The 16,453-nt window shown below is 35.3% G+C and overlaps 1 protein-coding gene across 4 annotated transcripts in view; it reads right to left on the bottom strand.

Moving 5' to 3' along the window:
* mllt10 (MLLT10 histone lysine methyltransferase DOT1L cofactor) overlaps nucleotides 1-16,223 on the bottom strand; it is a 67,121-nt gene extending 50,898 nt beyond the window's left edge. For all 4 annotated transcript variants that reach the window (XM_073830522.1, XM_073830524.1, XM_073830523.1 and 1 more), the window contains exons 1-6: nucleotides 15,884-16,223; nucleotides 13,664-13,743; nucleotides 9,585-9,639; nucleotides 2,833-2,942; nucleotides 1,768-1,871; nucleotides 203-296 (exon numbers count right to left, since the gene is read on the bottom strand). In XM_073830522.1, the coding sequence (XP_073686623.1) occupies nucleotides 203-296; nucleotides 1,768-1,871; nucleotides 2,833-2,942; nucleotides 9,585-9,639; nucleotides 13,664-13,743; nucleotides 15,884-16,046 (606 nt within the window). In that variant the 5' untranslated portion in view covers nucleotides 16,047-16,223. The remainder of the gene's footprint in view (nucleotides 1-202; nucleotides 297-1,767; nucleotides 1,872-2,832; nucleotides 2,943-9,584; nucleotides 9,640-13,663; nucleotides 13,744-15,883) is intronic.
* Between the last annotated feature and the right edge of the window lie 230 nt (nucleotides 16,224-16,453).

Raw genomic sequence — 16,453 nt, 5'->3', positions numbered from 1 at the left:
CACTTAAAGAAACTATACCTATTTCCAGTACTGCAACTTATTCATAATTAGCCTGGACATCATTAATGCCTTAATTAAAAATGACAGAATTTCTCTAATATTACCAATCAAAAAGATAAACGCTGTGGGATTTGCACGAGTGGTGCTTCGTGCCAGAGTGTTATAGTTGGTACAGTATAGTTTAGAAAAAGCAGATTCTTACCAGTTTGCTGTAATGGTACTTGCAGTATCCACAGTATTTCACATTATCAGCATCTGAACCCTGTTCTTCACACAACAGTCCAGCAAACTGAGCGCTATATTCAAAAACACAATGCAAAGTACAATAATAAATTGATACAAAGTCTGTTGTGTTTACCATTTTTATTCCTATTCATTTAACAGATGGCATAATTAATGACTGGAATATTAGTAGGGCCCTATGATTTCTGTGATGCATAACACACAGACGGAATCTTGTCATAAAAATGGAATTTACTGTATAACCTGGAATTTGGCAAACTTTGTATGAATAAATTAAGGCTGCACGATAAATCGAAAAGAAATCGCATATCTCGGCAGCTGAATAAACAGAAGATTTAACCGCCTTTTTTGTTTCAATGTGACTAATAAACACACAAATATGACAATGTATGGTTTATCTGAGTTCATATTATAATTTTCCTTATAATAGCGTATATAATAATGCAAAGCCTTTATCACTGCTTACTATGCGTGCCTTATTTTGTGTAAAAAGCCACACCATCTCACAGAAGGATTTATTTCACTCGACTGATGTTATGAAATGAATTTAGAGCAAAAACACGTTATTAAATGCTTTCAGATGTAGCAGCATTGCTACACAGAGCCGTAGTTCACTGAGAAGCTACACAAAAAGCTGTCATTATCGCGAACATTTCTTTTGATTTCATAATCACGTGATTAAACTGTCTGCGATAGCTACAGCTACAGCTACTACAGCTCTGCGTACTAAATACTGCTCCATCTGAAAGCACCTGCTGGAGATTTACTACTGGTTACGCAACCAGCTTTACTGAAAAAATACATTCGTCTTCAAAAAATCGTGCAGCCCTGGAATAAATCAAAAGTAGTTCAAGTACACTTAAATCAAAACATGGATTGGATCGACTAGTGTCTATAAATGTCAATAAATATTAAGCTGTAAAAATACTATTTAAATACAAATCCTGAATGTTCTGTGTGTCTCAGTGTGAATGAATGGCAGATGAACATGTTTCGCATAGTACATACGCCTCAATAGGAGTACATGAACACATAAACAATCTTTAGAACTGCTCTACAGTCACTTCATGAGCATTTTGCCGTTTCTTGTGAGGAAAACTATTGTTATATTATATACAAACCGAAACTCAAAGGTCTTCACAGCAACGTCAAAATAAAAATTTGCTTTAATGTAACAAAACTATGACAAATATATTACTAATAGTTATAATTAGCTTTTTTAAATCAATTATTTAGAGATGCTTTGATTATTAACAGTTCCATTACAATTGGATTCCAGAAAATTAAATAAATAAAAATAAATTTGACAGAAAAAAAAAAATTAAATCATAAAGCCTTAAAAATGTAAGTTTTGTTAAACTTTTAATAAATTGCTGTTCAATTAAGATTCAAGATTTTAATTAATTCGATATGCTTTTTGATTAATAAAACTGAACCATTAAAACAGTCTAGAAAAATTCAAATGGAAAAAACAATCCAGAAAAACTAAAACTTAAAAATTATTATTAGGTCTCTGACACTCACCATGTGACATGAAAGGCCTGTCGGCAGCCATGTTTGTTGCATGTCATGCAGGCTCCAGTAGCAGCTTTGCTCTCACGGCCCTGTTCCTCACAGATGTAGCATGTCTAGATGGAAAAAAGGCAGTCACAAAAGTGATTCTTCACATACAGAAAGCAGTTATTATGGTATATAATGCATTGCCGCACGGCCCACAGCTTGTTTAGCGTGAAGGCTCTACCAATTTAACAAGTCTCTCAGAAGCCGCCCTTCCCAGCGCCTCGATTATTAGGCAACTGATAACCATGCCATTTTAAATTGGCTCACAGTGAGGACTCAATTACCAACAGAGCTGAATCTATTTTATCCCAGATTTTAAACCCACTATTTCAAGCATGAGATTAAACTTGGCTCCTTAGTCCTGCGAGTCATCAGACACAGTACTGAATCCAAATCATACAACACTAACTGATTGTATTTTACTTATCTACTGCATTGAAGGGCATCCATAGAAAACAAAACATAATTAGGTTTTCAAATGAAAAATGAAAGAATGGTGTCGTGATGGCATATCCCATTAGTACTTGATTGAACATTGTTTTCTTTACCCTCACGGTTGAGCGAAAAACTTTTAAGCTAACATGTAAACATTTGGACTTTGCAATTACTCTTGAGTTACAGTGATGCGCAGGAATTCAACCAGCAGCAGTAGAAACTTACACCTGCAAGTATTTAATCAGTTAAAATATTCACTCTAACAATTTCCATGACTTTTAATACTTTAACAGGCTTGGAAATGATGGTTCTTTTCATTTTCAGACTGTATGTGTAAATTCCCACAACAAAGATCTCAGTTTTCATTCATTCAGCTTTGGTGCAGAATTAATGGTGACATTCTGTGTTTATCTAGAATTGATAAATGTAGCACTTGGTCCCTTACGAAAACACATTCACAGTATAGACCTAAAGTCCTTACATGCATACCGTTTACACTGTTGAGCTGATTTATGAGGCTCTTATGTTGAGACTTTGCTTTCCTATTGATATCCAGAGTTTCAGCATGTGTCTTTCAGTGGTTGGGGAACTCACCTTATTATAACGCTCATGAGGGACAGACTGAAGCACAATGGGCTCCATGGTAGATACGTTGGCGAACTCCACTTCTGGGATATAAAGAGCACAAACCACATGGGCCCAACCTAAACAAAACACAAGACAGATGATCAGTAGATGTTAAAGAGGCTAAGATTGAATTATTCCTTTATTTCTACGTGAACCTGCTGTGAAGATGGAACTGGGTTTAAATGCAAAAAAATAAATAAATAAATAAATAAATAAATAAACTTGTTATTATTATAAATAGATAAGCAAAACCTTTAAAATTATTTTTAACAAATTATTTAGATATAATTTAGTACTTTTTCATATAAAACAATTGGATAACACTTAAAAGTAATCTTATTAATAATAGAAATATTAAAATAAATTATTATTGGTTTTGTGTTATTGTAATTTAAATTTTTTTTAACTACTTTATTTCTATGCAAACTCACTGTGAGGATGGAACTTAGTTTAACGGCAAAAAAGTATATGTAAAGTATAGCTAAAATTATTATTAATTACTATAAATGGATAAGCAAAACTTTTTTTTTTTTTTTTTTACACATTTCAATATAATTTAGTACTTTTTCATATAAAACAATTGGATAACACTTAAAACTACTATTAATAATAAAATATTTCAATGATTGTTTTGCGCTATTGTTATTTTAATTCTTATTTTTATAACTACTCCTAGTCCTTTATTTCTACGCAAACTTGCTGTGAAGATGGAACTGGGTAAAATTATTATTATTATTCTAAATGGATAAACGAAACAAACTTTTGAAATTATTTTTACAAATTATTTAAATATAATTTAGTACTTTTTCATTTAAAACAATTAGATAACACTTAAAATTACCATAAATAATAATATTTTAATTATTATAGTTTTTGTGCCACTGTTATTTTAATTCATACTTTTTGAAATATTTTATTTCTACGCAAACTTGCTGTGAATATGGAACTGGGTTTAACTGCAAAAAAAAATATGTAAAAAAACAACTGGCTGACATTATTATTATTCTAAATGGATAAGTGAAACTCTTTTCTGAAATTATTTTTACAAATTATTTAAATATAATTTAGTACTTTTTCATATATCTAACAGCAAAAAAAGTATTTGTAAAAAAAAAATGCAAACAACTTGCTAAAATTGTTATTATTATTGTTATAAATAATTAAATTAAAAAATATATATTTTTTTACAAATATTTAATTTGTTACTTTTTCATGTAAAACAATTAGATTACACTGAAAATTATTATTAAGAATACAAATATTTAAATTATTATAAATTTTGTGCTAGCTATTTTTATTAATATTATTTTTTATTAAAATGAAGACATTAAAAAGATGGATATTGCCAAAAAGGAGTCGCTTACATTTAACATATTTTCTGTCATTGTTTTCAAATTTATTCATGACCATGGTCATTTGTTTGCTCATAGTCATGCCTATGGGGCACGCCTGGCTTCCTCCGCAGTGTGAAAAACACTTATTAAAGCATGTGGGCTGAGTGTGACCGCAAAGACGAAACACCCAGGACTGGAAGAGGCAGAGGCATATTCTCTCCTGCCTAGCGTCTAGACCAAGTGTTCAACAATAGGGTGTCAGCCACAAGCACACTACATAAATATTATATCATATATCACCTTTTCTCCCACATCAGCTGTCTTTTAACCACAAAACCCCCAAAGTGCAAGGATTTAGATTTAATGACCTTAGTCTGCAATATGTGTATGTTAGGAGAGCAGACGCTATTGATATCAAGTTAAAATTAACCTAAAAGAAATGAGCTAATTAGATGCGTTTATCCAGCATAAGGCCACAATAACAGGCCTAAACTTAAAGGTGAACCCATGAACTGTCTTTGACCCCAGCCTAAAGGGACAGGGAGGTGGGTTGTGTTGTTTTGAAGTCCCTCCAAGAATCCAGCAGAAGCCTATAAAACCAGGCAATAAAACCCAAGCACACCCCAAAGAACTTCTAAACCCCTCAGACAGAAGGGTGGCACACTTAAAAAGCGAATGATTTGCCAAAGAAGTCTTTAGCTGAGCATAAAGTACTCAAATAATCTTGTTCTGCAAATTCTAGTTGAAAACGTTCAGATTAAAGGAACAATAAAGACTATCAGGGAGGCAAAAACTGGTCTATGAACTCCATGTGAAGGAAAGGGATGTCATTTTTTTCAGTTTGTATTTATTTCCCTGCTCCATTGTTTTTAAGATTATTCTTGTTTGCATAACTTAACAGAAGTAACACCTGTAAACACTTTTCCATGTGCTGGTCTGGTCACTGCTGCTAAATTTCACTCCTCAGATGGCCGAAAACGTATAGATATCCTTAAAGATATCCTGAACACCTACATCTAACTTCTGGGATCATTGCTGGTTCATACAAATACTTTCTGAAATTTATGTTTCAGAAATCGTCACTCCTACTCATAAATAACGACAGAATGTGGAATGTTTATCTCAAAGAATTTCAAAAGCCTTAACAAATTCAGGAGAGAGATTACATGGTCTGAAACGGCTAAATCATAAGCCTGGGGCAATGATGTTTCCCTCATGGCCGTTAAACAGCTCACCACCCCTAAAGATGGGGCATGGTCCCGCAGCTGTGTCCCATGCCATGTTTACAGTCTCTGAGCTGCCCTTGCCGTGAACCCGGAGCATGAAGAAGAGGAGACTCCTCTCAGCCCCACAATGACCCCGCTGAGACCGCCCACCCATAAAAACAAGGTGAGAGAGATAAACACGCACGCTTCCTAACCCCCTTTGCTCAATCACTTAAAAAATAAGCAGATAAAATCTGAAAACTATGTGCCAAAAACATAAAACTCTTAGTTAATTTAAAAGCAGTTAGACATTAGAAAAAAAAGTAGAAAAACTGGTCTGCATTTATTCATCGCAATATTATACTGCATTCTAAATTCAATTACACTGGGGTGAGACACATGAAGATATTTTTGACTAATTAACAGCTTATTGATGAGATACACTATTAAACCCTTTTGACAGAAACATTTCTGTGATAATTAAAACTGCCAGAGGATAGCAGTGAAATACTCCATACAAAAGATTTTTTTTGTTTTTTTTTACAATGATTTTCATTAGAGGCGTAAAAATAGAAAGGTGTCGTCCTCATCAGAGCATATGTTACTCTCAAGAGCTTCCTTCGTTTTGTCACCTCACAATAAAACTGGGCTGACTTTCCCCATTTGAAAATGACATTTGTCTTGTAGTCGAGGTAATAATAGTCAATGAAAAAATTATTCAGACACCAGATAGAATTTTAGATTTTTTTTTACTAGTGGGTGCGGGACACTACAGTTTATTTATGTAAATGAGGATAGCTAAAAGTAAATTGTGACATATGTGACCCTGGCCCACAAAACCAGTCGTAAGTAGCATGGGTATATTTGCAACAATAACCAAAAATACACTGTATGGGTCCAAATGACAAAAATCATTAGGATATTAAGTAAAGATTATGTTCAATAAAGATATTTCCTACTGTAAATATATCAAAACTTATTTTTTTGACTAATAATATGCTAAGAACTTCATTTGGACAAAAAGATTTGTGTTGCACCCTCAGATTCCAGATTTTCAAACAGTTGTATCTCAGCCAATATTGTCATACCCTAACAAACCATACATCAATGGAAAGCTTATTTATTAAATTTTCAGAAGATGTAATTCTCTCTTCTTTTTTTTAAATGACCCTTATAACTGATTTTGTGGTCCAATGTCACATATTTTACCCAAAACTTCTTCATACAGTGGACTGCCAGTAAAACTGACCATGTTTTGCTCAAGTGTTTTTTCTGTCATTGCTAATGTGACCTTTTTTACACCACAGACTAAACAAAATGAATGGTAATTGCTCAAGAGAGTATTGATAGTTGGGTAAATATTGTCATACTAATGGTTGTCCGACTTTTTGGTTGATTGTAATCCATTACACATCTTCCTATCAAAGTTATCAGACATTATCAAGATGAATTTGAATTTGTCACATTTTATTACCATTTTTGTAAACTACAGTTGAGGTCAAAAGTCTACACCCCCTTTCAGAATCATTAAAAATGTTAATTATTTTACCAAAACAAAAGCATGTTATTGTTTATTTAGTACATCCTCTTGATTCTTAATACTGTGTTGTTACCTGAATGATCCACAGCTGTGTTTTTTGTTTAATCAGGGCTCGAAATTAACTTTTTTTATTGGTAGCACTGGTGCTCCCAACTTCAAAAAGTTAGGAGCATCCCAAAAAATTTAGGAGCACCCAATTTCTTTTTGGTTATGCGCCGATCTTGATTATACTATATTTCGTCAAAAGCAGATTGTGGAGACATTTTAATTGTCCACAATAACAAAAATAGTCATATTACACACCCCTAATTGCAATGCAGTTTGTGCAACGCCGGAACAGGGTTTGGTAGAGAAAACGTCCGGTTCCAAGTTAAGCGGAGCACAGTGTCAGTGACAGGGAATGATTGACGGCTCAGGGATCGCAAAATGTCAAAATGTCTGGTATTCCTGCAGTTACTCTTTTGGTAGCCTGAAAATTAATTTAACTAGCCCAAAAAAAAAAATAAAAAAAAATAAAAAAAAATTAAATATAGAAAATCAGATAGGAGTCTAAATGTCAATCAAAAATGTTTTCAATACACAAATATAAACAAATACCAAGGAAGGAATTTTATTTCACCATTTAGTGTAGCTGCAGAATTTTTTAATATCAATTTAAGGCAATTTATGACCCTTTTTTTAAGAGCTGCACAAGTTAAATGAACAGTATGAGTGGGGTTGGACAATGTACAGTAGTAGAATATTAAGCCATAAAATGACATGATTTATAATTCAGATACAGGCACAAAATATCTAATACAAGGGCATTTCAACCTTTATACCATTAAAAGGGATAAATCAAGTGTATAATTTCTTATATTTATATAAGATATATAACATTAGTATTACTTAATTGTTTAGATTTTTAAAAGGCACATTAACTTCTTTCACATTTACACATGGATCGATAATTGCAATAATTTGACCATAAACAGCTGAAAAAATGTATTGGAAATAAAAATTAATTCTGTCACTAGGGGGCGCTTTAGTAGTGCTGAAATATTACGGTTTCCCTAGTAACGGCTGTACACAAATCAGCACTAACGCTGTTTATCAGACATGAAATGAAAATGCCAAGGACACGTTTCTGAGGACAGTTGGTTCCCTTCAGATACATTCATATAAAGACATCTGTGCCACGTTTTGACTTTGAAAGGTGCAGTGCACATATTTATACAATGACATCATTGTCTTTTTGAAGATTAATCCAACCCAAACGCGATTGTCTTTCCGTCTCTTAAACTTATAATCAAGACTTTTCTTATACTATTTTACATATTTACAACTTTTTATGGCCTTACATTTGATACAAATAAACTGAGGAGTTTTAAGGACCTGCAGAAGTCCTCTACTTTAGTACGTCTGACAGTCCGGTGAAACATTCTGGTAGCCCGACTGGAAACACAGTAGCCCCGGGACGTCGGGCTAGCGATTTTGTGAGCCCTTCCTGCATAATATCTGCATTTAAGGTAATAATATGAAGATGAAGTTTAAATAGTTATGTAATGTTGGAGAAACCGTCACTGTATCAGCTCACAGCAGTCTGTGCAGTAGTTCGGCTAGCGACAGTTTCGAAACCGAGTCGCACCACACTCATTTCTCTCACTCGCACAAATGCTTCCAAATATAATTTGAAGTCGCACAGATTAATTTTTGGTCGCATATGCGACCAAAATGGTCGCAATTTCGAGCCCTGTTAATGATAGTTTTTCATGAGTCTCTTGTTTGTCCTGAACCCTTACACTATCTGCTGTTCTTCAGAAAAATCCTTTAAGTCCCACAAATCCTTTAGTTTTCCAGCATTTTTGTGTATTTGAACCTTTTTCAAGAATGACTGTTTGATTTTGAGATCCATCTTTTCACTTTGAGAACAGCTGAAGGACTCGTGTGCGACTTTTACAGAAGGTTCAAACGCTCACTGAAGCTCCAGAAGGAAAAACAATGAATTAAGAATGATCTTATTTTGCCTAAATACCGCCCTTCAGAGGCTAAAATAAGTTAAATTTACCCTGATCTTCAAATTCAAACTGTTTTCACATTATTAAGAATCAAGGGGATGTAAACTTTTGAACCTGGTCATTTTTATAAATTCAACTGTTATTTTCTCTTGTGGACTATATGTAAACATCCTTTGTGCAAAATATTTTATTCAGGTCAGTACTAAATAACAATAAGATGCATTTTGTATGATCCCTCTTATTTTGGTCAAATAATTCACATTTTGATTCTGAAACGGGGATGCAAACTTTTGACCTCAACTCTACAGTGAATAAACTGTGATAATGTGAGAAATGTTCAAGGTATCTGAATAAATTTTGGTTTGAGTGTAACTGTTAAACCAACAAATGGTTTACTTTTCAAGGATTTAGTAAAATATCATCTGTCAAACACACTCAACCATCAAAAAACTACAGAGCAGTGCAAAACCGTGCACAGCAGCCATATGTGTTACCAACGGCTGCTGTGTCTAACATCCTTTACGCTACTGGCCTATATTTAGCTCCTGTGTGACTGCAGTCTATTCTTGTCGACAACATTTAGAGTAGGCCTAATGCGAGAGATGTTTTTTCCTCAGCAAGAGCAAAATAAAAACAGTCTTACCTCCATTATCTGTGCGTTTCAGTGCTCCGTCTTTGTGGGGACACAGCTCGCACCTCTGTGAAAAGAAGAGAAATAGATGAATCCACACTCCATCCGACCATCTGCAAGCCAGACACAGCTTTCTGAAGGCTTTCAGGAACTCTACTTCTGACATGGACATCAAACTAAAGCAGAGTTTAAGGGTTAGACATCATTTTTCCCCCTTTAAACTAGAGAACAGAGCATCTTGGCAAAACTGATCAATGAAACTGTAGACAAGCGCCTTTGATAGCTGACTGGAGCTGGAAAACATCCCTGAAGAGCTGCTTCTATATTCAAGGATAAAATAGGGTCGGTTCTGCTATGGGAGAAAAACAGGTTTAGACATAAACAAATGAAAGGACATGATAAAACCCTGTGAATATAACACAACTACTACCGCTTTTGAACAACAAAAACAGTGGAGATGGTTGAAAGTGTCCTAAAGAAATGGGCACCGACACATCAGCATATCATGCATAAACACTATGACATTTCACTCAACTGTAAAGCCTTGAACAGGGTTAGATATTGGGGCATAACATTGTGCTTGGAACCATGCCGTTACTTGCCACATACCACTATATTCAAGGTTTTTAAACTTCTGCTCAGTCTGCTGTCCTCCTCCTCTTTGTTACAGGTGGTGGACAGTCCTCCTCCTTCAGGGGTCTGCCAGCTCGGCCTTTTCCCCCTCCACCCTTTAATCTTTGGGAATGAAGTGGCAGAGCAGGGCACAAATGGGAAAAAAATGGGCTTATTTTTAGTAAGTGGAGGTATGAGGACAAATGTAGAAACTTGGTTTCATAATTATGCTTTGGGAAAAGGCTTAGAAATGCTCCAGTAAGAAATCATTCTGATAGTGCAAGCTATGATTTTCACAAATCTTTGTTAGAAGTGGCAAATGCGGTGACAAACCTGTGGATAAAAATAGGGGAAGTCCTGTTTCTTTTCAGAATGAGAGCAGCTGGCATTGAAAAATGTCTCTAACCTCATAAAAGGCGTTATGTGGGATGCTTTGTTTTGGCACGAATCTGGATCTTTCAACAAAAACGGCCACATGATGGGTTGTGTAACAGGTTTGCCCTTCTTGTGACCCACTATTCTTCTGCTCTAAACTGACACTTAGGTTTCATGGCTACCTGTCAGCTCACACAGGTCACATGCACAGCCATCAAAATGCTGAGCTCTCAAAGCCAACACAACTTTGCCTGTCCAAACCATTCATGTTTCCTTTACCCCAACCACCATCTTTTATTTTATAAATACCAGAATGGCTTTTATTTTAAGCTACAGCATGTTTTTAGAAACAGGGTCAATAATTTAGGGCACTACAGTTGACTACAACACATTATAAACATATGGCAAAAATTAAAACAAAATGGGTGTTTTCTTAAATATGTTACTTCCAATATTTTTCAAACTTTGCTACAGTTGAGGACAAAATTTACATCCTCTTTCAGAATCTGCAAAATGTTAATTATTTTAAAATAATAGGGATCATACAACATGCATGTTGTTGTTTAATTAGTACTGACCTTAAGATAATTACTTTCACATAAAGGGAATGTAAACTTTTGAACAGGGACATTTTTATAAATTTAATTATTTTCTCTTGTGGGCTATTTGTAAACATCTTTTATGTGAAATATTGTTTTCAGGTCAGTACTAAATAAACAATAAAATGCATTTTGTATGATCCCTCTTTGGTAAAATAATTTTGCAGATTCTGAAAGGGGGGTGTAAACTTTTGACCTCAACTGTACTTGTGCTTGTGTGAGAAAAAAAAAAAAAAACATTTTAAAAAAGCAGAAATATTAAAACAACATGTAATGGCATATTTATTACATAGGTTATTATTTGCATGTAATCGCTATATTACTACATGAATCAAATTGCTGCACAAAACAGCAATAAAATGATAGATAAAGACATATGACCCTGAGCCATAAAGAGGCTTCTTGTACAAATCTGATATTTTCAATTCAAGATATTTCAAACCTCTTACCATTCAGACAAGTTGAAAATGTTCAGTGTAATACCTCACTATTAGGTCTGATAACATCTGTTATACATACAGGACTAAGAGTCCTGCCAAGTCATATTGTTTTTATATACATGGCATTCATACAAACCAGGTGTTTGTTCAGTACACAGTGGTATATATATGATTTAAGGTTAAGCACTTCAGCCCACTTCCAGACATTATGATATCTGAATGGTTATACGGTTTTCATAAAATCTTAAGTGCAAATGTCTAAAAACTTAAAGCATTTTAAAAGATCACACAGACGAAGTGCAGTCCCACATGGACAACCTGGTTCATAATTACATGATATGAATGCAAAGATGAATAAATTCAAAATATTAAAGAGCAAGTCATATGGGCTTTCGAAAGATATCTTTTTTGCAGTTTGTAACGTTGCTATCCTTCAATGTAAATGAAGGATTCTGCAACGTTCATTAAACAAGTGCATGATAAAGATATTGTCTCTCAAGAAAAAAAAAAAAAAAGATTTGACTCTAAACGCCCTTTACTGGCTACATTTTCAATTGTGCTAATATGCGTTGTATACCTAGTGCAGCTTTAGGTTTCCAGGTAAACCACGATATTACTTCTACTGAAACAGTTCTGATAGTTTGTTGTGAACCCACTGTTTCCTAAGTATGTGTCGACTCTCGTTACTCTAATTACTTTGTTTAGTAATAAAAAAAGGTAGACATATTTTGGTTTACAAACTGTATTGTTTCATCAGTTAGTCATGTTAGCACTCGACTAATGTATCCTCCGCTATGTTCGGTGAAGTGTTTATAGTTTAGCAGCTAAACTTTAGCTGTGGGCACGATTTGCTTACATTGTATACTCCGGCATAATATTAAGACACTTTAAAATACCATATTAGCTGCTCTTTAATATGAATCTAAGGCATCAATACAAGACCGTGAAATAAAATATTGTGAAAAAATATGATTGTAACAACCATAGACAAACATATACACTTTATGAATGATAAAAAGGCAACAATGTAACAAGTACCATTGATAATTTGTTTGCAGTAAACAAGTGACGCTTTGCTTTACTTTGAACTGGCTCGTTCATTTGCTTCTAGATTATTTTTTTATTAAAACTTTAACAATCTACTTATTATATTTAGAATTGTCCAAATGCATTGAACAGAATTGAATAGTCCATATGTAAATGGTAAGTGATCTCATCACCATTTCATGTGCCTGTTGCATCATTACAGGGATAGTTCACCCAAAATTATGATTTAATATTCATTTGAACACAAAGAGAGAAATTTAAAGAGATGTCGAGATGATCACGCATGTGTGCACCCACATAATAGTAGTGAATAGTGGCCAACATCAAGCTTTTTTAAAAACATGCGAAAAATATCACAGAATAGTCCCACAATATCTAACACTATCGCATATTCCAAGTGTTCTGTTGGCTTGGTGAAAAACAAACCAAAGATCTCATGACTGTGCAACCGTGCACAAAAACAACGGCCAAAGACAGGATTTTTGCTGAATAATACATTCAATTTCAGTTTGTTCTGATGCAGACCTCCAGAACACTTGGAATATAAGGCATGCGTTGCATGAGATTATTCTGTGATACTTTTGTGTCTTTTTTATTCACTGATATTATATATGCAAGCGGGACACTTCTTTAAATTTCTCCTTATGTGATCTGAAAAAGAAAGAAGAGAATACAGTATTACAACTACTCAAGGGGGAGTAAAAAACAACTTTTAATTGCATGCATAACCTGACCTTAAATGCATTGTATTCTGATCTGACAACTCAGAAATTTCACTGAATGCCTAAACGTCCTCTGCATGGCCTTCAACCATGTTTATTATAATATGTCCCTCATGCTGGCTACCAAAGCTTTTGAAGTGAAATCTGTAAGACCGGTTCAAAGTATCAATTATAAATAATATCATCTGTCACATGGAAACTGCAAACAAATCCACAATATACAAAAAGAGGAAGGAGATCTGGGCTCCAGCAAAACAGATAGCCTGAAAGATTTATATAAAGATGAGGAAACTCACCACTCTGGCAGCACGTTCCTGTGATTCACATTTCCTGCAGAACCAGGGGCCTGTGGGGACTTGGACAATTCCATAGCATGCTGAAACAACAGGAGCGAAGGACAGATGAGTTGAAAAGACTTGCTTCCAACTACTGTAAACCTGACAGCTTGACTATCTCGTCCTGTCAGGTTTCTAGTTTAACATGTGAGAGTGTTACATTTTTTTGAGCAATGTGTGAGATGTACGCCTGGTGCAAAAACATCAGGGTATGAAATTAAAACCCGCCATCGGCTAAACATGGGTAAGTTTTGCACAGTTGTGGGTAAGTCATGTGGAAAGTGACTTGTAACACATCTGACAGGAAATGCTGTTGCTTAGATGCACAGACGTGAGCTTGAAAAACACATTTGATTATATCTTGCTTTACAGACAAAAAAAATGCAGCATGTTTTCTTGTGTCACTGGTTCCACAGAATTTTGTCTTACATACGAATGTTTCAAATGAGCTTTGTTTGTTTTTACCTAAAGTGAGGTTCACTCATAATGCCCATTTTGTCATTTTAGAATCAAGTTCTAAACAAACAACAGTGTGAATGAAAAGTTAAGAGGACGAAAAAGATTCAAGTTCACTATCAAGGCCAGAGAAGAGTGCAAAGAGAATCTCTTTTGGTCCACTTACAAAGCTCTTTGCATGTTTATTTACATATTTAAAAACAAATTTTATATATGTGACCCTGGACCACAAAACCTGTCTTAAGTAGCACAGGTATGTTTGCAGCAATAGCCAAAAATACATTGCATGGGTCAAAATGATCAATCTTTCTTTTATGCCAAAAATCATTAGGATACTAAGTAAAGATCATGTTCCATGAAGATATTTAGTAAATTTTCTACCGTAAATATATCAAAACTTAATTTTTGATTAGTAATGTGCATTGCTAACAAATTTAAAGGTGATTTTCTCAATATATAAGATTTTTTTGCACCAGCAGATTCCACATTTTCAAACAGTTGTATCTCTGCTAAATATTGTCCTATCCTAACAAACCATACTTATTTGTTCAGATATTCATGTATAAATCTCAATTTAAAAAACAATTACCCTTATGACTGGTTTTGCAGTCTGGGGTCACATACTTGAAAAATAGAAAAACTATCATTGACTATTTATTTTTGTCAGGAAATAAAGCCCTGAATAAGAGACTTTAGATCCATGCGAGAATTACAATCTGTGCTTTATGGATATTTTTGTGCAAATGCAATGGTAAGTTTCCACTTATCAGAAAAGATCAATGACAGGCAACAAACTAAGCAAATGCTGTCAAGGTCACAATAGTCAACCAATACAAAAACACGTCTTTAGCTAGCTTGTCCAAACACTAACATCTGTCTACAAGTCTACAGGTGACAACTGACCCATTTGTAGTGGATCATCTTCAGTGACCTACAAAACAGACACTGAAGAAAGCACTGACAGCTGACACCAATTCTAGTATATTACACATCTGAAGTTAAACGCTGTATGAGTGATAAAACATTTCTTAAAAGAAATTAACACGCCAGAATATTGTCATCTTTACATTTTTGGCTTAATTTTTCTCTTTCACTTCTCTGCACCCACTGAGTTTCCTACAAGGAGCCAAGATACTTATGTACGCAAACTATTTATGTAAACTGTGTCCTTTGAAGCGTCATTCAATCCAAAGACAAATAACTACACGCGGAGAAAACACTCAAGATCCTGAGAGTCTCAGGATTAGTTGACAGCTTTGCTGACTAGCCATAAATGAGTCTGCAATGACCTACAAAGCTTGTTTGAGTGTGACTCATCTATGTTTCCATAGCTGTGACTGACACGTTGTTGGTCCTGAAACAGTGGAGATAATGAACAGCCACGAGCGACATGCTGTTACAGACGTGTAGAGCTAGTGCTAACACATAACATTAGCACTCCAACGGGCCTTCGGCAAGCCGTTGCTTCACAACAGCCGTCACATCTTAAAAACACCGCGAATTAACCGCTCAAATGTTTTAAAATCCTTAACCGTCATCCCAATAACACAAACACGCTCCAGCGGTTAAACTCAGGTCATACTGTCTGTTCGCTTGAGCTAAGGCTAAGCTAGGCTATGTTAAGCTAAGCTAATTCTCTAACCACAACAGAAGGGAAGTTATCAAAACATCAGCCTCGAGTAACCCGGTCATCAAGAAAAGCAACTGCGTGGCGGTTATATTTACCTTGATGGACGGCAACGTTACAGCCGTGACCGTCGCAGTAGACTAGGGGGTTTTCGGCCCAGCCTCTCTCATCCGAGCAGACGCAGCAGCCTCCGATCATCTCCTTCATATTACTCGCCGAGTCGTCGTCTTCCTCTGCCAGATACAGCTCGCTGGATACCATCTACCATCGGCGGCGCACAAAGACCAACACAAATGCGGTCGGGAGTTTGTCTCACGAAACCCTATCTCCCCTGAAAGCCGTATTTTATGTCCCATTTCGATGAAAAGCCATATTTCAGCTGCGTTGTTGTTGAAGGCGGTATTTTTTTGGCTCAACACACAAACCCCGTACTGAAGGCTCTCGGGATGTGGAGGCGCGCATGCGCGCATGCGCGGAGAAGCCGAACGGGGGAGGCAGCGGACTGGAAGAGGCCTCGCGGGGCTGTTTGATCTACGCGGCCAACGCCATTGAATTTTACCGCGAGCAGGGGACGAACTACAGTGCACAAAGTACGATCTTATGGGAGTTTTGTTTTTGCACTTAAATGACGTTACTTTACAAAGTGGCTTGCGTAATGGGAAAAATTA

Source organism: Garra rufa, chromosome 24 (assembly GCF_049309525.1).
Source record: "Garra rufa chromosome 24, GarRuf1.0, whole genome shotgun sequence".
Classification (NCBI taxonomy): domain Eukaryota; kingdom Metazoa; phylum Chordata; class Actinopteri; order Cypriniformes; family Cyprinidae; genus Garra; species Garra rufa.
Note: the sequence above shows the minus strand (reverse complement) of the source record. Positions and strands in the feature narration are given on the sequence as shown.